The following is a 24,900-nucleotide window of genomic DNA, read 5'->3' on the forward strand; positions in this document are numbered from 1 at the left end:
AGACTGTACTGGTATTGATATTTTGGAGCCCAGTCTCATGTGAGCGTGCACTGGTATCAATAATTTGGAGCCCAGTCTCATGTGAGCATGCACTGGTATCGATATTTTGGAGCCCAGTCTCATGTGAGCGTGCACTGGTATCAACATTTTGGAGCCCAGTCTCATGCGAGCATGCACTGGTATCAATAATTTGTAGCCCAGTCTCATGTGAGCGTGCACTGGTATTGATATTTTGGAGCACAGTCTCATGTGAGCCTGCACTGGTATCAATAATTTGGAGCCCAGTCTCATGTGAACGTGCACTGGTATCGATATTTTGGAGCCCAGTCTCATATGAGCGTGCACTGGTATAGACATTTTGGAGCCCAGTCTCATGTGAGTGTGCACTGGTATTGATATTTTGGAGCCCAGTCTCATGTGAGTGTGCACTGTTATTGACATTTTGAAGCCCAGTCTCATGTGAGCGTGCACTGGTATCGATATTTTGGAGCCTGGTCTCATGTGAGCGTGCACTGGTATTGACATTTTGGAGCCTAGTCTCATGTGAGCGTGCACTGGTATCGATATTTTGGAGCCCAGTCTCATGTGAGCGTGCACTGGTATTGATATTTTGGATCCCAGTCTTATGTGAGCGTGCACTGGTAATTATATTTTGGAGCCCAGTCTCATGTGAGCGTGCACTGGTAATGATATTTTGGAGCCCAGTCTCATGTGAGCGTGCACTGGTAATGATATTTTGGAGCCCAGTCTCATGTGAGCGTGCACTGGTATTGACATTTTGGTGCCCAGTCTCATGTGAGCGTGCACTGGTAATGACATTTTGGTGCCCAGTCTCATGTGAGCGTGCACTGGTAATGACATTTTGGTGCCCAGTCTCAAGTGAGTGTGCACTGGTAATGATATTTTGGAGCCCAGTCTCATGTCAGCGTGCACTGGTATTGACATTTTGGTGCCCAGTCTCATGTGAGCGTGCACTGGTAATGACATTTTGGTGCCCAGTCTCATGTGAGCGTGCACTGGTAATGACATTTTGGAGCCCAGTCTCATGTGAGTGTGCACTGGTATTGATATTTTGGAGCCCAGTCTCATGTGAGTGTGCACTGTTATTGACATTTTGAAGCCCAGTCTCATGTGAGCGTGCACTGGTATCGATATTTTGGAGCCTGGTCTCATGTGAGCGTGCACTGGTATTGACATTTTGGAGCCTAGTCTCATGTGAGCGTGCACTGGTATCGATATTTTGGAGCCCAGTCTCATGTGAGCGTGCACTGGTATTGATATTTTGGATCCCAGTCTTATGTGAGCGTGCACTGGTAATTATATTTTGGAGCCCAGTCTCATGTGAGCGTGCACTGGTAATGATATTTTGGAGCCCAGTCTCATGTGAGCGTGCACGGGTATCGATATTTTGTTTTCTGTTTTCTGTAAATAAATAATATGCAGTAAAGTAACAGGAAAGGGGGGGGGGGGTTATTATTAACACAAGAACTGAGAAGTAAAGCCCAGGAGAGGAGTTTCTGTTCTCACTTGTACATCTCTAATTTCCTTCATATTCAGCCGTCATTATAAGGTCTTCTGCAGATCTTTAAGATGGGGATGAAGAGTAATGAGCTCTGTGGTGTAAGGTTATTTCTGACCACCATTACCCTATGTTGGCTGTGGAGAGGTAAGTACATCCTAGTCTCATGCCATATATTATTATTACGATATATAATTATTCGGATGTATCCCATAATCCTCTGCTCTATTCACATGCTCCTCATTTATAGAAATCTAAACTTTAATCTACTAACAACAACTTCTTAAAGGGGTCATCTACTTGTATATTTCCCTGTGAAGCGCCCTGCGCTGTGATGTCACACAACGAAAGTCTGGGTTTTGTATAACACAACACTGTCTGTCACGTTAAACTGTGGCCTCAACTGCTTTCTGACCAGACATTAAAGGGCATTAATCCCTGGGGCATTTATGGTTTAAAGACCAGAACTTTTTTTTAAATACCTTAAAAAAAATTTTTTCTGTAATGTACAATATATATACTCCAGTATAAGCCTAGTTTTTAAGAACAAAAAATGTGCTGAAAAACCCTAACTCGGCTTATACTCGAGTCAAGGAAAAAAACAAAATGTCAACTCACCTTCTGACATTCCCCGGCATCCATAGTGGCTCCGACATCAGGTCCTGGTCCGCCACAGTCTTGAGGAGGCAGGCAGGCTATATATTCGAGGGGGCAGGCAGGCAGGCTATATATTCGGGGTTCAGGCAGGCTATATATTCGGGGTTCAGACAGGCTATATACTCGAGGGGGGCAGACAGACAGGCTATATACTCGAGAGGGTAGGCAGGCTATATACTTGAGGGGGCAGGTAGGCAGCCTATATACTCCATGGGGCTGGCAGGTTATATACTCCAGGGGCTGGCAGGCTATATACTCCATGGTGCTGGCTGGCTATATACTACAGGGGCTGGCTGGCTATGTACTCCAGGGGGCTGGCAGGCTATATACTGGGGGGCTGTGACCAATGCATTTCCCACCCTCGGCTTATACTCGAGTCAATAGGTTTTTCCAGTTTTTTTGTGTCAAAATTAGGGGTTTCGGCTTATACTTGGGTCGGCTTATACTCAAGTATATATGGTATATTTTTTCAGTTTTTAAAGTAACTCAATATGACTATTGTAAAATGATTCTTTAGTGTGTGATAGTCCTTGAATATAATGGGGCACATTTACTTACCCGATCCCTGCGCGATCCCCGATCCGGAATGTCCAACGAGGACGTACTCCTGTGCTCTCCTTCCTTCTAAAATCAACTTTTCAAATTATGCTAATGGGTAACAGAAAACATGGTTTATCATGAAGGATTTTGATAGTTTGATTTCCTTAAACTCCGAATTTCTCATAGAAAGTCCAGAGCAGAACAGCAATAGTAGTAGTTAGAAGGGAATGGGTGGGTGCACGCTTGTTGGGGGTGGGATAAAGGTGCTCCAAACAGTGGTGTTCTTAATAAATGCAGCAGGGCAAACAGCCAGTCCGGCTGCTTTCCATTGCTACAATAAGCCAGGGTGTCCCCCCGGCCAATCACAGCCATGGATAGTAGCATCAAAATGCCAGATTGGCTGTTTGGTCCCCAATCTTATGATATGTCTGGGTTGTGTGGGATTCACCCGAACTTCAAACCCAAAATGAAACTTCAAGTCTGCTCATCTCTAACTACCATAAAACCAGCTTGTAGTTTTATATGGTTTTCTATGGTGGCTTGTCATATGAGTAACTATATGGACGTCCTAGTGGCACCACGTAATATTACATGCAGTGCATGGGGAAGTTAGAGAACAGTTCTCACAATTTCTTACAGGCTTTGTTTTATGGCTGTGCACTCCAAATGACACCTCCATAAATTCTTTGGGTCAATCACGGAAATTATTTGTATGTTTTATACATTTGAAAAAAATGATTTTTTTAAAAATGTAATTTAGTTTTTTGCCATATTCTCACATCCATACATTTTTCATATTTAGGTTCTTGGAGCTGTGGAATGTTTCACTTTTTATTCCAAATTTTATGTTTTGCCAGATAGAAAAAATTTGTCGATTCAACATTTGGAATTTTTTATTAATTTCAAGTTACATCAAATCTGATAATCATTTTTAGATTTAGATTTTTGGACATGAAGATATCATGTTATATAATTATAAATATAGAGGTGCGTGGGGGCCCCCTTCTTGAATGGGATAGTGCTTCCAATGACATTGTTAGGGTATGACGATATGTTCCCATGTATGAGACTCCAGGACCTGTCATTGGGCAGGTTCTATATCCCCATAGCACATTCTCCATTTACTGCAAGACTTATGCCCCTTTTTTCACCATTTTGCAAAACATAAAAAATTTAAAAAAGTGATAAAATGGTTGAACAGACCCGAAAATGCTAGCAATAAAAATGTCATAACATCCCACAAAAATGACACCTTACACATCTCCGCACACAAAAGTATGGAAAAGTTATTGGAGCCAAAATATGGTGAAATGGAGAAACCGACATAGAATATTAAATGCCTTAACAATGGAGTAACACGGATAACGAGCCCTCGAGCCCCCCTACAGCTCTGGAAACATAAAAGTAAAAAAAATATATGGATAAAGATAAAGAAGGGGAGTTGAAAGGAAGCACAAAAGGGTTAAAAGTAGATATTAAAACCGTCATGTATTATATTTTTAACATAATTGTTTAATGTGTTGTTCTTAGTGGGCACTTAGTGGGCACAGAATATTAGGAGTATTGAGAACCGAAAAACTGCCGTATATACCAAACAAATTCCAATGATGACAGATAAAGGAGAAGCAATAGAAAAGGACAGAAAAAAAAAAAAAAAAACACAGAAGGAAGTGTGATACAGGAAGGGGAAGGGACCAAAAATGGAGAAACTGAAATAAGCAGATGGAGGCTCTCCCTGTGCCCCCACCACTGGGCTTCCAAAAATTATGTGAGAACTGGACAGATTTATTAAGAGCCTGGATTTTTTTAAAGTAGGTCCCTTGTGCCAGCTCTAGCGGCCCGTCCATGGCATTTTATAATCTTTTTTAACTGATATGAGATGAGGGAATTATACGGCTAGGGCATAGGGGGTTGCATGTACGGGCACAAGATTGCAGCCATACAGACATCCCCCATAGGCTGGCAATAGGCGCACGGTGCGATATAGACATGTCCTATGTGGACTGCGTTACGGGGCTGTATCTCTGTGTAGAGGGGATGGGTCAACCCTCCTTCTCTCCATGGCTCCGATCATATGCCAACCCAGCTACGGCCTGGCGGGAATACGTTCATGTGAATTCATCCTTATAGAGAGCAATTGTGGAGATCAATACCATAAATCAAATATATATCATATATACACATGTAAATACACACGTAAAACATATATATACCCCTGGAGATGTTCCTTCAATACAATAAATAGACTGATCATATTGTGTGCCCGTACATCGGGATGAGCTGTCCGGGGTGCAGAGTAGCACAAGGTTGTAACAGGAAATGGATCCCGTTACTGGAGTAAAACATTTAATACTTTATTTCTTCTTTTAAACAATTGATAACAAGGACATACATTACAGCTGACGCATTTCGGGCCTACACTCAATGCGCGATTGTTACAAAATGAAACAAATATTTCAAAAGCAACATTGACCAATGCACAAACAGGACAAAACCTCACATGGTGGGGATCTGCTTAAAAGAACTCCTGTGTCTGTTAAAGAAAAAGAATCTAGTCTCATGCTGAAATGGAAGCAAGTAAATTCACAGTACATGGTTAAAGGTTAAAGGGGTTTTCCCTTATATTACATTTAATGTAATTAATTTGTCATTTGTAATAATTTCCTTATTTGGATATTATAAAAATAAATGTTCCTGTGTGAAGATAATTTCTCAGAAATGCAGCCATGTTGTTCCTTAGAAACGAGATGGCTTCCTTGGTTACGACCACCCCACACTCTGGCAGCAGGGGCCAGACATGCTCTATTGAGTCCTGCCTGACCTCCTGGATTCAGCGTTTATTACCATAGGACGGCTTTGGGACATGCAGTAACTCCTGGACATTTCATACACAAAAACTTTTAGGTTTTTTTTTCAATCACTCCAGCAGAGGTGGTCGTATCAAGGAACACAGTCTTGTTTCTACGGGACCAAATGACTACATTTAAGAGAAATTATCTTCACACAGGAAATCTAATTGAAGAACTGTATGTATATGTCTGGACTCGTCATCTCAAACTGTTCTGAGACCAATGATAACAAAGTGGTTAATACTTGTTCTGATCCGACTGTGGTGCAGATTGTAAATGTGAAGGTTCTCCAAGCTCAAAGTCTTATGGTCTCCATCTATGTTTCATTGTACTGTATATTCTATACTTCTAGTCATTAGATTACAATTTAAAATCAAAGGGAACCTGTCACCAGGAAATCCATTTTCACTAAAGACAGGTTGCAAAAGCCCATGACACCTGCAGTGCAAAAATACCTCTCTGCCTTTTATAAGCATTTGCATTACAATATAATTGTGTGTTATAACTTACCTTGCACCCTGACAAAATCCTGGGGTAGTCACTGGGGCTGAGCTTTGGTTTGGATGCAATTCAAAAACAACATGTGACTTGTCTGTACTGCAGGCTGCATCCATCTTTGTGCTCCTGTACAGCTCCTCCCTTCCACACTGATGTCAGCGCACTAGGCTATGCAGGAGCAGTAGGGAGGAGCTGTAGAGGAGCACAAAGGTGGGGGCTGAGAGTTGTTTTTTGAAATGCATCCAAACCAAAATTGCCAGGTTCCCTTTACGTAAAGATAAACCTTAATTCTGTCCTCTTTCCTTCTGCAGGTGTCACATGTCAAGTCTCGGGATATTCTATTACTGTGGCTTCTAGTGTCAGGGTCCAGGAGGGTCTCTGTGTCTCCATTCCTTGTACCTTCACTGCCGACTATAAGAACAGATTCACAGATTCCACTGGATACTGGAAAGGAACATTGAATGATATTGTGGCCACTAATCATAAATCTAATAATGGCCAAAAAACAAACTTCCATCTGACGGGAAATCCCGATACTGGAGACTGCAGCCTGACCATAACTGACGCCGGGAGGGAAGATAATGGGGAATATTACTTCCGATATGAAGACGGGAAAAACAGTGCAGACAGTTATAGCTATTACAAAGAGGTGAAAACCACAATAACTGTGACTGGTAAGTGTGAGCGACTGTGTCGTATTGTCAGAAATAGCTAAGGTCACAAGAACAACCGGAAGAGACTGTTAGAGACTGTGTAAACAATATACTCTGAATCATACAGGAGGATGCAAAAGTCTTCACACCTTTTGAACTTTTCTCATTTTTCAATTTTACAGCCACAATTTTTTTTTTCTGAAAGAACAACAGAAAGCATCAAATGCATGTGACGTGCAAAGAGAATGAGGGCTGCTTCTGCATATTGTGTGAAATTTAAAAACTGAAAAGTGTGAAAAGTGTGACATGTATATATTAACCCGTTAAAGCCCCCAGAGAGAGATCTAAATTGAACATTTTATCCTAAATACCAAAACGCTGGAAGAAAACCCTACTACACATACCCTAGAACTTACCATGAAATATAGTGGGAGGAGGCCAAACTTCAGGAGGGAGGAGGCCAAGCTTCAGCAGGGAGGAGGCCAAATTCCAGCATGGAGGAGGCCAAGCTTCAGCAGGGAGCAGACCAAGCTTCACCAGGGAGGAGACCAAGCACCAGCATGGAGGAGGACAAGCTTCAGCATGGAGGAGGCCAAGCTCCAGCATGGAGGAGACCAAGTTTCAGCAGGGAGGAGAACAAGTTTCAGCAGGGAGGAGACCAAGTTTCAGCAGGGAGGAGACCAAGTTTCAGCAGGGAAGAGACCAAATTCCAGCATGGATGAGGCCAAGCTTCAGCAGGGAGCAGACCAAGCTTCACCAGGGAGGAGACCAAGCACCAGCATGGAGGAGGACAAGCTTCAGCATGGAGGAGGCCAAGCTCCAGCAGGGAGGAGGCCAAGTTCCAGCATGGAGGAGGCCAAGCTTCAGCAGGGAGCAGACCAAGCTTCACCAGGGAGGAGACCAAGCACCAGCATGGAGGAGGACAAGCTCCAGCATGGAGGAGGCCAAGCTCCAGCATGGAGGAGACCAAGTTTCAGCAGGGAGGAGACCAAGTTTCAGCAGGGAGGAGACCAAGTTTCAGCAGGGAGGAGACCAAGTTTCAGCAGGGAGGAGACCAAGCTTCAGCAGGGAGGAGACCAAGCTTCAGCAGGGAGGATACCAAGCATCAGCATGGAGGAGGACAAGTTCCAGCATGGAGGAGACCAAGCTCCAGCATGGAGGAGACCAAGCTCCAGCATGGAGGAGACCAAGCTTTAGCATGGAGGAGGCCAAGCTTCAGCATGTAGTAGGCCAAGCTTCAGCATGGAGTAGGCCAAGCTTCAGCATGGAGGAGACCAAGCTTCAGCATGGAGGAGATCAAGCTTCAGCAGGGAGGAGACCAAGTTTTAGCATGGGGGAGGCCAATCTTCAGTATGGGGGAGGCCAATTTTCAGCATGGAGGAGGCCAAGCTTCAGCATGGAGGAGGCCAAGCTTCAGCATGGAGTAGTTCAAGCTTCAGCATGCAGTAGGCCAAGTTTCAGCCCTGGAGGAGACCAAGCTTCAGCCCTGGAGGAGACCAAGCTTCAGCAGGGAGGAGGAAATTGTTCAGAGCTGATGTGAATGTGGGTGAGGATAAATACAAGACAATCCTGGAGGATAGCCTGCTAGAGGATGCAGGAGACTTCACCTTTTAGCAGAAGACCCCCAAAACACACAGTCACAGCTACAATGGAAGGATTTACAGCACGGCATATACATGTGTTTGCTATATGCAGCCACAGTCCAGACCCCTAAAAATATGCAGCTCGACTTGAAAATCATTGATCACAAACATCCACTAACCAATGAGAGGGAGCTAAATGAAGCAAATATTGGAAAATTATAGTCTTTGGATGTTGAAAGCTGGTAGAGACTACCCCCAACAGCGTTGAAATTTGCTGGTCCTTCAATGCTGCACAATACAGATTTTTAATTTGTAGAATGCATTTTCTGTGTACACTGCAAACCCCTAATACAAGCCATAACAAAGGATAATTGCAACACAACATTAATAATATTACCAGTATACATTTTCTGAAATTATTTCTTGCTAATTGTTCATTGTGTAGATCTCACAGAAGAACCGGTCATCTCAGATCTTGGGTCAGTGATTGCTGGTGTGGAGAAGACAGTGACCTGCTCTCCTCCTGGGAACTGTCCTGCTACATCCTTAACTTTCCAATGGAGGAAGAGTAATGTCCCTGATATCTGGAAGAATTCACCTTCTATAACATTTACCCCATCACTAGATGATCACGGCACAACCATCACATGTGAGATGTCACACTCCAAGGGGAAGACGACTCAGAAAACCCTTCTTCTTCATGTCTACAGTAAGTACATGTAACTTTGTAAACAGCTTAGATGTTGGATATTTTGTCCCTTTTCATGGTGAGATACTTGTCCATACCAGGATTTTGGAAAGACATAAGTGGCCGTGAGTAGTACTTTAGTTACAATATGGTGGTCAGGGTCTTAGTCTTGTTGTTACAGTCTCTCATACCAGGTTTCTATGATAAGCATGTACGGTGCACTGGTGTTACCGATGGAGTCACACAGGGCTAACACCACAATGACGGGTGCACCAGGATTTCATGGGAATGGAGCAACATGGAACAGAGCGGCAGTGTGAAGGGTACAAACCTGAGCAGCCATGAGGAGGTCGATGGAGCTTGGCTGGATCCTAGAGCTCTCCCGCCTCTTTAACTTGCTTGAATAAGTTTGCGTTTGTGGTTTATGTAGCATGTTAGATGTGTCAGGTAGAGATGAGAGGATCCATTGGTCGGGTTTAGCAATTGGGTTCCCCCCTGGCCAATCATAATCTTGGCTAGTTGCTGGCATCCAATCCCGCAATATGTCTGGTTCAGGCGGCTGAAACTGAACACCAGAACCACTCATCTCTAGTGATAGGTTCCTTTTTGGTAACAAAAGATAACAAATACTATAAAACTTGGGCATCTCTGTAATCGTTCTGCCCCAAGGAATTAAAAAGAAGTATAATTTTAACTGCTTAATGGGTATAAAAACAATTGCTAGAATATGTAACAACTATTGTGAGTTGTGTTTTTTATCCCGCCACTTTTGAATTTTTTCCAGCTTCCCAGTACATTACAGAGAATAATAAGTGATGCCATTAGGAAGGGGCATTTGTGGGGAGTTAATAAGTCTTATAAAACTGTGTAGATAATTGTGCTAATTGTCCCAGACTTTGTTGCAGTTTGCTCACTCCCATGGGGATATAACCCCTCCAGACATAGGGGGATACTTATCATAAGCTGGCGCTCGTGCTCCAGCGTATGATAGCCCCGCCGCTGCAAATTCGCAGCCCGATACATCAAGAGGCTTTGCCTCATGATGTATCGGGCTGCCAGCAGCGCAGCGTATGAAAAGTCGCCGGCAACAGCGAGTGCGCAGGCGCGGGGACAGTAACGCCCCGCGCCGGCCCACTCTCGTCCGGCTGCGCCCCCCCTTCACGCCCCTTCACGCCCCACTGGCGTGAAGGTGGCAGATTGGGGAAAATACCCGCAAAAGCTAGCAATAAGCGGTGCGCAGAGGTCCTAATAAATATCCCCCATAGAGTTTTATTCTGAAGCTACTCAACTAACTAGAATTCAGCACCTAGATACAGGAGAGGGGACAAGCAGGACTTACCCTCACCCACCATTCTCCACACATAACCCCAATACAAGGAGAAAGTCACATAGACATCTTATAGACTATATTAATCTCATTAACACAGTGATAAAAAAAAAAAAAACCTTTTAAAAATACAGCACACAGCATGAAGATGGAGCCCATGCCAGGAAAGTATTTATTACCATAAGTACAGAAATGTGTATGACCTGGAGACACCTCTGTATGACTCAAAACTGCAGAGATAAATGTAGAGCTCAGCAATGAACCATTTCGAAGAGGCTACATTCCCATACAACATAAACACCAAAACTGCTGAGAAGAAAAAAACTTATTCAGAATCTGGAGTAAAGATGGTAGATACAGACCCAGGGGACTGGCAGCACAACGGGGTATTACACAAGATGTTTCCGGATGTCTCCCCTCTGTGTTGGCGTTGTGGCTCAGTAGAAGGTGCCCTACACTTTCTGTGGAGGCTTCAGCTTACGGCAATTCTGGACAGACGTAGGAACAATGACACATCAGTTGACCGGCGGATGGTTGGTGATCTTGTTCTAATCCTCCTAAATCTTCCCTGTCCATATCTGTTATAAGAAATCTATGATTAAAAACACTTCCTCAACGGTGCATGTGTGTGTACGCCAGCGCACTGGCAATCTACAGATCACGGTCTGTCGTTAAGTGTGGAGGTAGACTTAGAAACATTTACCGTATGGAAAATCTGGTACAATCGGATCCAGATGAGGCTGACAGATTTCGCCACACCTTGTCTCACTGGATCACCTTTCATTATTCCCCCAGATATAGGGACCTCCTTGGTCCTCATTACCCATAATGCATTGCAGATCCAGTCTATGTCTCTTGTAGAGTGGCGAATCGAGCGTTTCGTCTATGTCTCCTTCCCCTACCTTTTAGTTTTTATTTATCTCTCTTTAACCCATCGCCAAACCCTATCTCCTTCTTCTTCATTCCTTCTATGTCCTTTGCTATGAAGTATTCCATGTTACTGCTATTATTATTGTCTTTGCCCCGGCATGGGCTACTGGTGGGTGGTTTTTAGCCACCTTCTGTTTTGCTGTACTGGTTCTATGTAGTTTAAAGCCGGAAAAAATAAATAGCTACTTGATAAATTTCCCTGTTATTGTTGGTTCCAGGACACTTATTTTTAGCCCTGAGGTTTTATAGTTTTCAGTTTAGAAGAAGTGAATCTGTTTAGGATCTTTTCCTCTTTTGTTATTATTATGTCTTGTCACTTTCTCTTAGGTCATCTTCGTTATTAAAGCAGCCCCCCCCCCTCTCCAAATTAACTTGAAACCTTGGATATACTATTCTAGTCACAGCTCATAGTAGATCATATTCATGGTACAGTCATGGCATAATCACATCTCCCAGAGCACCCATGTGGAGTTACTGTCCCAAGAACTGGGAAATATCATATAAAAATATGGTTTCCAGGATCGGATAACGAAAACATTTCCTCCTTTGGCTACCTTGTAAGACAGCCCCCTTGACATCAACCTTAAAAGTCATGCTTGATGTTAAAGGAGCTGTCTAAAAGTTAAAAGAGGTGTGGTTTTCCTCATTCTATCCTGGAAAACGTATTTGCATTTTTCCCAGAATCCCCCAGTGGAGAGTCAATAGCTATAAGTCTCCACATACCTGCAAGACGTCCTTAATTGGCAAACTCTCCATAAGGAGAACTCATTCCGACCCAAGTCATTCAGCTAAATCAGTTCCCTGCATTGATGAGATGTAACCACACCAAAACATTGCTGTTTACAGTTGGGAATCTGTTGGGAATAGATCTACTGGTTTGGCTTAATCCGGCATCATGACATTGGGTTTCTTGAAAGTCTTGCTTAATGTTTGGGTAGATGCTTTACAAGGTAGATAAGAGGCAATGTTTTACTCATCCCATCCTGGAAAAGCATTGGCATATTTCTCAGAATCCCCCTGCTGAGTGTCAATGGCTATAAGTACTCACATGCCTGCAAGGTGGCCATAATTGGCAAAGTCCCTGTAAAGAAAGCTGTCAATTTCCCACCGTGTCCCTAGAACAGAATGTTGTTGCCTTATAAGTAATTTAAGAGTTGAAGACTCCCTTTAAGCTTTTAAAATATATTCCTTCTGTTGTAGAAAAGCCTGAAATCTTCAAGGGCTTGCAATGCAAGAGGAACATGACTGTAATATACTGTGAGTGTTCGGCAATGGCCAATCCTCCAGCGAGTATCACCTGGAGCAGCACCGGTATCAATGTCACCGAGACGTCTGGGTTCTCCATAAAGTCATCTTCTCATGGCTATAACACAGTGTCTAGGCTGGAAGGATCAGTGATGTCACCTCCTGGAGATCTGTGGTGCACAGCCGGGAATACGGAAGGCTCAGAGTCCCAGAAGCTTCCAATCTATGGTAATACATGATGGCTACTATGAAATATAATGTAGTGTGAATGATATGATGCAAGGATCCAGTCAGTGTCTTGTGTAGATGAAAAAGTAAAGGCCATTAAAAAAACAAGTGCAAAAACTCACATGTTAGGGCACATTTAGCAAACAGTGCAGTGTGTGCTATGTGCAGTGTGTACTATGTGCATTGTGTACTATGTGCAGTAACCTGTGTACTATGTGCAGTGTGTACTATGTGCAGTGTGTACTATGTGTAGTGTGTACTATGTGCAGGGTGTACTATGTGCGGTGTCCTGTGTACTATGTGCAGTGTGTACTATGTGCAGGGTGTACTATGTGTAGTGTGTACTATGAGCAGTGTCCTGTGTACTATATGCAGTGTGTACTATGTGCATTGTGTACTATGTGCAGTATCCTGTGTACTATGTGTAGTGTGTATACTATGTGCAGGGTGTGTACTATGTGCAGTGTGTACTATGTGCAGTGTGTACTATGTGTAGTGTGTACTATGTGCAGGGTGTGTACTATGTTCAGTGTGTACTATGTGCAGGGTGTACTATGTGTAGTGTGTACCATGTGCAGTGTGTACTATGTGCTGTGTGTACTGTTTGCAGTGTGTACTATGTGCAGTGAGTACTATGTGCAGTGTGTACTATGTGCACTGTCCTGTGTACTGTGTGCAGTGTGTACTATGTGCACTGTCCTGTGTACTATGTGCAGTGTGTACTATGTGCAGTGTGTACTATGTGCAGTGTGTACTATGTGTAGTGTGTACTATGTGCAGTGTCCTGTGTTCTATGTGCAGGGTGTGTACTATGTGCAGTGTGTACTATGTGCTGTGTGTACTGTGTGCAGTGTGTACAATGTGCCGTGTGTACTATGTGCAGTGTCCTGTGTACTATGCGCAGTGTGTACTATGTGCAGTGTCCTGTGTACTATGCGCTGTGTGTACTATGTGCAGTGTCCTGTGTACTATGTGCAGTGTGTACTATGTGCAGTGTCCTGTGTACTATGTGCAGTGTGTACTATGTGCAGTTGCCTGTGTAGTGTGTTGGGGTTTTTTTGCACCGTCAATCCTTATATACATTTATGCTAAAGTCTGGACAAGCCCTTTAATAGTATCTAGCACTTTATGCCATCAATTTTGATCACATCTGTTTTCAGAAAACTGAATGTGGTATACACTGATGAAGCAAACACAAACACATTTTAGGGGAACATTTTTTAATGTTTTTTTTGAGGACCCTTTACCACCCTTTACTACCTCAAACCTGTTTAGATGAACACACCATGCTGTATGGGCTGCTACACAGATTCAGGAGCACCTTGAATTTTCTTTATAACGTCGCTGATTACATAGATATCAAGCCCAGTTTTTGACCATTATAGAGTAATCCTGTGTACTGTCAAGGAGGAGGTGGTAGTGCAGAAAAGGAGGCTAATCTTCTGTTATACTGTCCAATCAGTGGCAGACAATGTCAGAGAAGCTGCTGTGGAGTACACATTGGGGCTTTTTTACTGAGGGTCGCAGATCGCACTTTTGTCGGACTTTCTGACATTTTTGGGTTTTGCGCGGCTGTGACAGGTATTTAACAGGTGTCTGTGCTGGGATTGTCAGGGGAGGGAGGGGGGGAGACGGGCCTTCGGACAATCTGACTGATTCGGCTAAAGCACAGGGTTTAATTTTAAAATTGTGTTGCAAGCCATGCACTTACATGCACCGTGAAGAAGAAGGTGAACTCCTGGGACCTGAGCAGGGAAGCGACACATGCAGGATATCGGGTGCAGGATCTTAGTGACTCCCCGCACAGCGCATTATACACGGACAATGCACTTACATGCACCAGGAGGAAGAAGGTGAACTCCGGGGACCTGAGCAGGGAAGTGACACATGCAGGATATCGGGCACACGATCTTAGTGACTTCCCGCACAGCGCATTATACACGGACAATGCACTTACATGCACCAGGAAGAAGAAGGTGAACTCCAGGGACCTGAGCGGGGAAGCGACACATGCAGGATATCGGGTGCAGGATCTTAGTGACTCCCCGCACAGCGCATTATACACGGACAATGCACTTACATGCACCAGGAAGAAGAAGGTGAACTCCAGGGACCTGAGCGGGGAAGCGACACATGCAGGATATCGGACGCAGGATCTTAGTGACTCCCCGCACAGCGCATTATACACGGACAATGCACTTACATGCACCAGGAAGAAGAAGGTGAACTCCGGGGACCTGAGCGGGGAAGTGTCACATGCAGGATATCGGGCGCATGATCTTAGTGACTCCCCGCACAGCGCATTATACACGGACAATGCACTTACATGCACCAGGAAGAAGAAGGTGAACTCCGGGGACCTGAGCGAGGAAGCGACACATGCAGGATATCGGGTGCACGATCTTAGTGACTCCCCGCACAGCGCATTATACACGGACAATGCACTTACATGCACCAGGAAGAAGAAGGTGAACTCCGGGGACCTGAGCGAGGAAGCGACACATGCAGTATATCGGGTGCACGATCTTAGTGACTCCCCACACAGCGCATTATACACGGACTGTGCACTTTCGGGGGAACTTCATCAGACGGGTAAGTAAATGAGCCCCATTATGATCTCTCTATGCAGATCTAGATGTTGTGTTTTCACAGTGGGAAATTCATTAGGACTGGTGTTTTAAACATTGGGGCACATTTACTTACCCGTCCGAGTTGCGATCCCAAAGGTGCATTCCCCGATGATCCTGTGCCTGCGACCCACGTAGATCCTGTGCCCAATATCCTGCATGTGTCGTTTCCCCGCTCAGGTCCACCCACACCAAGTTCACCTTCTTCTTCCTGGTGCATGTAAGTGCATTGGCTTGCGACACAAATTTGAATGTTAAATCCCGCGCTCGGTCTGAATCCATTGGATTGTCAGATGCCCCCCCCCCCCCGATTTCTGTTGCATGAAAGCCGACGTCGATGCGCCAAAGCCTGATCGTGTGCGCCAAAAAATCCCTTCTAAATGGGCCACACATCGGAAATCGTGAGATATTTCGATGATAGTGTGGTCCGCGGACCCTTAGAAAGTGAGACACATTGGGGGCCCCATTGAGTTTGCATTCACATTGGGGGTCATTTACTAAGGGCCCGATTCGCGTTTTCCCGACGTGTTACCCGAATATTTCCGATTTGCGCCGATTGTACCTGAATTGCCCCGGGTTTTTGGCGCACGCGATCGGAATTTGGCGCATCGGCGCCGGTATGCACGCGACGGAAATCGGGGGGCGTGGCCGAACGAAAACCCGACGTATTCGGAAAAACCGCCGCATTTAAAAAAAAAATTGTGTCGCGAAAATTTCACTCACCTTCATCCTGGATAGGCCGGTGTATTTCGAGGCATTCCAGCGGACTTCAGCGCAGCAGCGCCACCTGGTGGACGTCGGAGGAACTGCTTTGATGAATCCCGGCCGGACCCGAATCCAGTGCAGAGAACGCGCCGCTGGATCGCGAACGGACCGGGTAAGTAAATGTGCCCCATTGAGTTTAGATTGCATTTGCAGTAATACTGCTTTTGTGTTCACATTGCGTTTGCATTTCTTCTATATTAACATTGCATTTGCATCACATCCCTTTTGCATCCCAATTACATAAAATTGCATTTATTTAAACGCAATATTATAATATTATAATATTAATGGAATGTAAACACATCATCATCTAGATGAGCAGAGAGAGATCACACTGTGCACTCCACAGTCGCTTCTCTGATATTCCCTGCTGCTGATCGGGCAGTCTCAGAGAGGAGATTATTATAACACACACATCCCCTCTTTCGCTGCTCCAGTCCCTCCTCTCTGACAGTTTTACAATGGTCAGATGCTAGGATTGATATCTCTGCAACAGCGAGGGCTAAAAGAAAATTCCTGGCCCTGAATCTTTTTGCAGCCCTTACATTATGGTATTTATTACTTACATGTATGAGGCGGAGAAAGGACCATTTGAATTCTTTTTTTTTTTACTTTTTTAATAGACCTTTGGTATTTTTTTTTTTTATTTTCCACTGCAACTGGGGTTACTCTGTTGCTCAAAAAGCCTCATAACTCCTGCATTGTAAATACATAATGACGCGGCTTTAGGGACCAGAACCAGCTTTAAGGGGATTTCCATGTGTTAGTTCATCAATATTATATTGGCATGGGTCCAACAACTTGCACTTGCGTAGATCACATGTCCATAGCAGATAATGATAGGAACATAAAGCAGGCGGCGCCACTCTCTGTGTAGTGGTCCGAACCTCTTCAAATGTACTGGAACTGATCTGCAGTAACATGTTCTGACCAATGCACATCACAGAACACAGTAACCAATGCTAAACAAATCAATGATTGCTGCAAATTTAATGGATGTCGGCCTTTCTACTGCAAAGGATAATGGGGGGGGGGGGGGGTGATTTTTACTGTTTGCCTAAATTTTGATTCAGATATTTCTACAGAAGACACTCCACAGCAAACTCAACTCATGTATCCACAGTCTAGGAGGGAGGGGGGGGGGCAACACTGGCCATTTACCCCATCAGGATTGGTCAACGTAAAATGACCCCAAAGGGGCTGAGCCCTCTCCATACACAGCAGATTTCGACTTTATTATACACTTACTGTTTCCGTCAGTTGCTGGCAGGGATTGTGGCAGTTAGTAAACCTCTTAGGTGCCGCGGTCAAACCCCAACATGGCACCTAAACAGCTGCCCACCTGGGCATTAGTAATTCATTTTATTACTTTAAATAATAATACATTATTACATTTATTGTATAATTATTTTAATGTTTCATTTCAATGTTAATTAGAAAAGCCCCAAATCCTCCAGGAATCTCACTGCAGAAAGAACCTGAGTGCAATATACTGTGAGTGTTCGGCAATGGCCAATCCTCCAGCGAGTATCACCTGGAGCAGCAACAGTATCAATGTCACCGAGACCTCTGGGTTCTCCATAAATTCATCTTCTGGCTATAGGACAGTGTCCAGGCTGGAAGGAGCAGCGATGTCACGTCCTGGAGATATATGGTGCACAGCCGAGAATACGGAAGGCTCGGTGTCCCAGAAGCTTCCAATCTATGGTAATATAGACGTGTAATATGATGTAGCAGAAACAAATTATCAATAGAACTTTATGTGGTGATTCACAATAGCAACGAGACATGGACATACTGTACCTCTTTCTAGATGAAGCAGAAGGGTAAAACAAGGAGAAACTAGACATCTGCATAGGTCCCCCTTCCCCTTAAAAAATATACATATTTTTACATGTGCACATGTTTATACAATCACACATATTAAAGCACTCATATATTCATTTATACACTTATTTGTACAGTATTTACACATCTTATACACACATACATTACATACACATCAAATACACACATACAGTATATGTATATAGACATGTATACAGTATAAACACATCATATACACACACATACAATATATACACACACCACATATACACACACATAGTACCTAATACATACATACAGCATATACACATCCTATATACACACACATACATCATTAATATATTACATATATGGACATAGAGTATATACATATCACACACACATGGAACATAAACAAATGCTGCTGACCACATGGGGTAAGTGGACGGCAGGAAGTAGAGATGATAGATTCCTGGTCCTCCAGTCCGGCTGTCCCCTCTCCCAACATTTCTTATATAAGCTGCGGGCTCTTTGGATGATGTGCCCTGTTATATATGTGACAAGCAGAGGATGGTGAACCCACAGTTCTAGCTGGTTTGGCTTTGAGCCCCACACTAAGGGCGTTATCCTTTGGACCTTTCCTACATTCACCTTTTTACCCCTATACAGGCATCTGGAGATTGCAGGGCCGCTCCCTCTTGTGGATGTCCCAGTATAGCTAGAAGCTGGCCCAGTGGGCACAGAGACATGTGGTACCAAAGGGTCAGGCAGAGCAGGTAGTCAAGGTTGGTCTGGGGTCATGGCAAGCGTCATACTAGCGGAGCCAAGAACAGGCAGATGATCGTGGAAGGAAGCAAAGCATCAGAAAACAAGCCAAAAGCATAAACTAGGGAGCACAGATGAAATATGAGGTCAGAGAACAGACCGGGGTCACACACGGATAAACAATAGAAGCAGAACACCATACAGTAAGACTAGAAACTCTAGGATCCTTTGCTTGGGTGCAGGGAACAGGACATGCCAGCCTATAGGTGCACCCTGATTGGCTGAGGCACACTGCAGGAACACACCCTGCTCCTTCAAGAAAGGGGATAGAGGTGCCGCCTGCGCCATAAGGGCGCTGGAGCATGGACGGACATGGCGGCTGAAGGTAAGCCTGCGACGGGGAACCCATCGCCAGTGTTACAATATACATATTATCCTACAATACAACTTTATTGATTATTTATTATTTTATACATAGTGTTTCGACAATTGTTACACAGTTAGCGACAGTTATTATGATACAAATACATAAATGCTTTGAGAGGCGCCTTCTTACATGTGGCTGGTTCCTTGGTTGCAGACAAACATACTTATGCAACATGAAGCCCCTGCTGCTGCTGATCTGTTTAGTGGGGGGTGATAGGCCAAGTGGGTGCTGCAGGGCGTGGTGAGGGCATGGGGAGCCAATGACAGGCAGCCACCTACAGCAGCGCCATCTTTGCAGTGCATCCTTTGTAAGTGCCACCACAAGTCCACAAGATTCAGAAGAGTAAGAGGTGATAGAGGAAGGAGGTAATGCTGCTTTTCAGATAACATTTTAAAAGGTAGGAGTTGGAGATGTTCTTACAGATAAAGTCCTTTTGTTCCCTTCTGGTTCAATTCTGGTATAATTCTTTGCACTTAAAATAGTTGCACTTAGAAAAACATGCATTGGGTAACACCATGGCCAGGTATGACCTGTAGTTTCCAATTTATACACTAGGACAAATTAGCTACAATTACCAGGTATTAATCAAGAGAGACAGAAAGGAGTCAGGAAGTCTCCAGGGAGAACTGGGAAACAGATATCCATTTACACCTACCAATAAACATCAGAGATGCAGAGAAACACAAGGGATGATGGGACTTCTGGTGCTGAATAAGGCAGACATATCTGTGAATGAGAGAATTGATTGATGGAATGCAAGGCCATATTCTATAATCTCATGTTCTGGTATAATTCTTTGCACTTAAAATAGCTGCACTTAGAAAAAGATGCACTGAGTATGACCTGTAGTCTCCTATTTAGTGCGGATGGTCTGTTGGCCGGGCCCCCATTGACTCTGGGCCCTGTAGCAGCTGCTATGGATGCTACTTCTGTAGTTACGTCCTTGTGAATCATTGTGCTTTACAGCTAATGAAGGTAAATTGTGATACTTCAGCACCCAGGACATTTTAGACAATTGTCCTTCTACATATAGATAGAGAATAAGAAGAAGCGTACATTCTGTGTAGTAACAATCACAATGTCTGGACAGGGAGCCCAGAGAATGTATAGTTCTTCTAAAAAGATGAAAGAATCCAATGTAATGTATTACACAACTGTACAAAGCTAAGATAGGATTCCAATAGTTGAAGGCACAGACTTTCATGCAGTGACCAACAGGTGGCGCACATGACTATAGATATCTGCCGGCCAGTGGACAGCGTACTCTATATGGCAGGTGTAGCCTTCAGGGTGTCTCATCCTGTGGATAAAGCGATGTTCAGCTTTAAGGTTTTATAGATCTGTGATTTATCTGTGATTTATAGAATTTTTCCTCCTAAAAATGTATATCCTTTTTGCAGTGCCAAATAGTAACTGTTCGTTTTATATTCTAGTGGATTGGACACGGCCTCTCCTGATTGGTGGAGGAATTATCGCTTTCCTTATACTTGGTATTACTTGTGCAGTGTTTGCAATCAAAAATTGCAGGTATGTAATGTCCAGGTAATACATTTTACAGGTAATACTTTATACAGGTATGTAAGGTGCTTGTGTACTTTGTAAGGGTATGTATAGAGCAGGTATACATTGTACAGGAAGGTAAGGTGCAGGTGTACATTGTACATGTATGTAAGGGTCAGAAATACATTGAATAGGTATGTAAAGAGCAGGTAAACATTGTACAGGTAAGTAAGGTGCAGGTGTACATTGTACAGGTATGTAAGGTGCAGGTGTACATTGTACAGGTATGTAAGGTGCAGGTGTACATTGTACAGGTATGTAAGGTGCAGATGTACATTGTACAGGTATGTAATGTCCAGTTAATGCATTGTACAGGTATGCAAGGTGCAGGTATACATTGTACAGGCATGTATAGAGAACGTATACATTGTACAGGTATGTAACGTGCAGGTATACATTGTACAGGTATGTATAGAGCAGGTGTACATTGAACAGGTAAGTAAGGGTCAGATATACATTGTACAGGTATGTAATGTCCAGGTATATATTGTACAGTTATTTAAGGTGCAGATATACAATGTACAGGCATGTATAGAGCAGATATACATTATACAGGTATGTAAGGTGCAGGTGTACATTGTACAGGTAAGTAAGGTGCGGGGGTTAGACCGGCTAGGACTGGCCCACTTCTGTTCTGGTGAATCCACCAGTGGGCCCTGACAGCGCTTGATGCCCCCTGCTGTTCAGGGCAGTGGGGGTATGTAAGGGGGTGGAAACTGGGCTACTGCAATGATGGATGCAAACCAAAGCTACAATAAGTAGAGATACATAACACGCAGGTGTGTACAGTGCAGGTAAATGTTGTACAGGTAATGTAGATAAACGATCAGTACAATCACTGACAATATACCGGAAGCCGAGCTGATGATTTCCATAAGCAGAACAGTCAAGAGGATCTATCAGCGATTTATGCTGCAGATTTATTATTTTCTACTTTAGGTTTTACACAAGGATTCACAAGGAAAGTCCTCAGTGGGGCCCTACCCTTCACTGTATGTTGGGTCACTTTGTTGGACAAATTGTTGCCGGGACTTTTTTTTTTTTAACTTTTTTTGCTAATAATAATAACAATAATAAGTTTTAATAAATAAATGTTTAGATAATTATAAGATGTAGTTTATTTATTGTTCTTACACTTTATATAGAGTTAAAAAGAATATCTCAAGAAGCAACAGCTACGTAATGGAGGGTCCGAACAACAACGCCAAGGCCAAGGATCCGGAGAGCAGGAATGAAGCAAGTAGAAATACCAAAAGAGGCATATAGGACAACAATCTATCCCAACACAGACAAAAGACTATTTGTTGGGAATCAAATAACAACAATCTTTATTGTAAATTATTTACAGCAATCAAGACACATAACATTAAAAAACGTATAAAATATTCCACAAGACACCAAAAGAGTGTGGTGGTGGTCCAAAAAGTCAATCAATGTAAATGCATCTCCACTATAATGGCCCAAATGTATATGCCAAATTATCTACAAATTCGTATTACCCACCCGGGCGTGACATGATGAAAAGCTACAGGAGAGAGGCTTGACCACCACCACAGCACCCCGACGCACGTTTCGCCGTCGCTTCTTCCTGGGGGTGTGCTGTGGTGTGGTAGGGACCACATATATATATACATAGTGTAGCACAAGCATGTGACCAAATTTAGACCAATGAGCTGATATGTTACCTGGAAGTTAGCTACATGGCAGGTGCATATTGAGCGCATTGCCGCGGTCGTCATGTCGGCATCACGGGGCGGAAGCCGGAATTCCGGAAGACGAATGACGGAAGTGCGGGACCGCCACCGAGACCCGCGCATGCGCCGAAGCAATGCGCAATCCCCTGGCCATGTCAGGTAAGGGCAGCGATGTGGGCAGATTAAATATCGCATATAGCCATCTCGGACTACTTTGGAGATACAAGCACAAATATATTTATAACCTTAAACATAGGTGAATTGATCTGAAGTTGGTCGGCACACGGTGACTGTTACCTCGTGCTCGTGGATAGGAATATAATGCAACTGAAGAAAGGATCCCGGCACTTCGAGGTACGAAGTTTATGCTTTGTATTATATCTTGCAAATAAAAAATCTTGAATTCGACTTACCTCGAGGTGCCGGGATCCTTTCTTCACTTAAACATAGGTGGTTAAGCATGGATACAATAATGGCGGTGAATAAATATGTATATAAATAATACTAAACACGCATAATTCAGTATTAACCCATTATCTAATATATCCCTAATATCTTAATATTGAATGCTAAAGTGACATGTGCATAGTAGAAAGTGCACGATCTAAAGACTGCAAACAATTATATGCATGAAGAATTAAATATATAGATTGGTGCGTAAAGTGACATGTGCATAGCAGCAAGTGCACGATCTAAAGACTGCAAACAATTATATGCATGAAGAATTAAATATATAGATTGGTGCGTAAAGTGACATGTGCATAGCAGCAAGTGCACGATCTAAAGACTGCAAACAATTATATGCATGAAGAAATAAATATATAGATTGGTGCGTAAAGTGACATGTACATCATAAGGGTATAGTGCCGTCTAGTGGCAATAAGCACACCAATACCAATAGAACGTGTCAATAGGTGCAATGCTAGAGTGAACTGTAGTGCTAACTATATTGTGAAGAACAATAATATGAACTCCATAAAAATATGTCATGAGCACATGAATTAGTGTAATGCAAAAATGTACTAGAGTGCAGTGATGTGGTGACATACCTAAAAATGTATACCAAATATGCAAAAATCGCTAAAAAACAACCGTGACCACTGCAATACCATAGGAATATCTATAGGCACTGCAATGCCATACAAAACTTCATTTGTGTGCAATTGGCTAGTTAGCTCAAAAAATGGGATTCAAAGGGTGATGTGTGATGAGATGAGGTGAAAAGAATAATGTGCATGATGAATGCATATAATGATGATGCATGGGTGCTGTTGTTTAGATTATTAAGCATCATGAAGCAAGTAGAGACCCCAAGAACATTTATAAAAAGTTTTCATCTAAGGTAAAGTTTCTTAATTCATATTAAAGGTACTAATATGGAGTTGCTTCTCCGCCCATAACCCCCTTTTTGTAGCAAAACATCTTCCATTATTCTGAGAAGGCTCCTCTAGAGGTTCTCTGTGAGAATTGATGCTCATTTACCCAGAAACTAAATTGTGAGCTCAGACGCTGCAAAGGTTGGGTGAAAAATCTCCCTTCAAAGGTGTAAGGCAGTGGTGGCGAACCTATGGCACACGTCCCAGAGGTGGACCTAATAGACCTCTTAGCACAGAGTTGACCAGAGCTCAAGGTCTCCTCCTACAGTCCCAGGCAGCCCAGGGCGTGTTGCTCCTAGCGCAATTTTAAAGCAACACATTGGGGCAGATTTACTTATCCGGTCCATTCGTGATCCAGCGGCGCGTTTTCTGCGGTGGATTTGGCGCTGCTGCGCTGAAGTTCCCCGTAACGCACTGGAGTACACCGAGCCGGGCTGAGTGAAGGTAAGTGCAAGCTCTGCGACACAATTTTTTTTTTTTTAAATGCGGCGGTCTTTCCGAATCCGTCTGGTTTTCGTTTGGCCACGCTCCCCGATTTCCGTCGCGTGCATGCCAGCGCCGATGCGCCGCAATCCGATCGCGTGCGCCAAAATCCCTGGGCAATTCAGGGGAAATCTGCGCAGATCAGAAATATTCGGGTAACACGTCGGGAAACCGCGAATCGGGCCCTTAGTAAATGACCCCCATTGTGCAGTCTGGGACACCAAGAAGTGTGAGAAGGTGCGGACAAGGCCACATTATAACAGGAGCTCTTGCTCTGGGCCCCGCAATTTATCATAAAAACAGACATAGACATTGAGCCTTAATTCTGACCCCACAGACTCACTCTACCTACTCTACCTCCACCCTAGGCAGTGGCCAGTGAATGGGGGGGTGATCGCCCTCTGTGCCAAAGTGTGAAATACAGAGACTAAGACACAACAGTGCAAGCAGATACTGTCCGAATCAGTCGGATCGTCTGACGGCCCACCCCAGGATTTGTGTCTCATGAAAGCCGGCGCCGATGCGCCAATATCCGATTGCGTGCGCTAAAATCTCTTTCTAAATCCCTGTCATAGCAGCGCAAATCTGAAAACGTCGGAATATCTGACAAAAGTGTGGCCATGGGACTCTTAGTAAATGAGCACCAATGTTTAGGAACTTAACCCTTGATGGCAAAGACC

The 24,900-nt window shown here is 43.8% G+C and overlaps 2 protein-coding genes across 3 annotated transcripts in view; both read left to right on the plus strand.

The window, feature by feature from the left end:
- The window catches only part of LOC140134567 (myeloid cell surface antigen CD33-like), a 336,522-nt gene that overhangs the window by 265,391 nt on the left and 46,231 nt on the right, over positions 1-24,900 (plus strand). The window lies entirely within an intron of this gene.
- LOC140065380 (sialic acid-binding Ig-like lectin 5) lies at positions 1,572-22,455 on the plus strand. The gene is made up of 7 exons (XM_072112978.1): positions 1,572-1,666; positions 6,375-6,737; positions 8,745-9,008; positions 12,445-12,717; positions 17,547-17,816; positions 20,541-20,634; positions 21,813-22,455. Exons 1-7 carry the CDS (start codon positions 1,591-1,593, stop codon positions 21,931-21,933), a joined length of 1,461 nt encoding a protein of 486 aa, XP_071969079.1. The 5' UTR covers positions 1,572-1,590; the 3' UTR covers positions 21,934-22,455.

The sequence above is a fragment of the Engystomops pustulosus genome, chromosome 6 (genome assembly GCF_040894005.1).
Source record: "Engystomops pustulosus chromosome 6, aEngPut4.maternal, whole genome shotgun sequence".
Taxonomy (NCBI): Eukaryota; Metazoa; Chordata; class Amphibia; order Anura; family Leptodactylidae; genus Engystomops; species Engystomops pustulosus.

What these genes read in the sequence shown, in the direction of transcription:
- LOC140065380 (XM_072112978.1), top strand. Translation starts at nt 1,591, where the DNA reads ATGGGGATGAAGAGTAATGAGCTCTGTGGTGTAAGGTTATTTCTGACC. An exon ending in CCTATGTTGGCTGTGGAGAG is followed by an intron (nt 1,667 to 6,374) that starts GTAAGTACATCC and finishes TTCCTTCTGCAG; the next exon opens with GTGTCACATGTCAAGTCTCG. An exon ending in CCAGAAGCTTCCAATCTATG is followed by an intron (nt 17,817 to 20,540) that starts GTAATATAGACG and finishes TTTATATTCTAG; the next exon opens with TGGATTGGACACGGCCTCTC.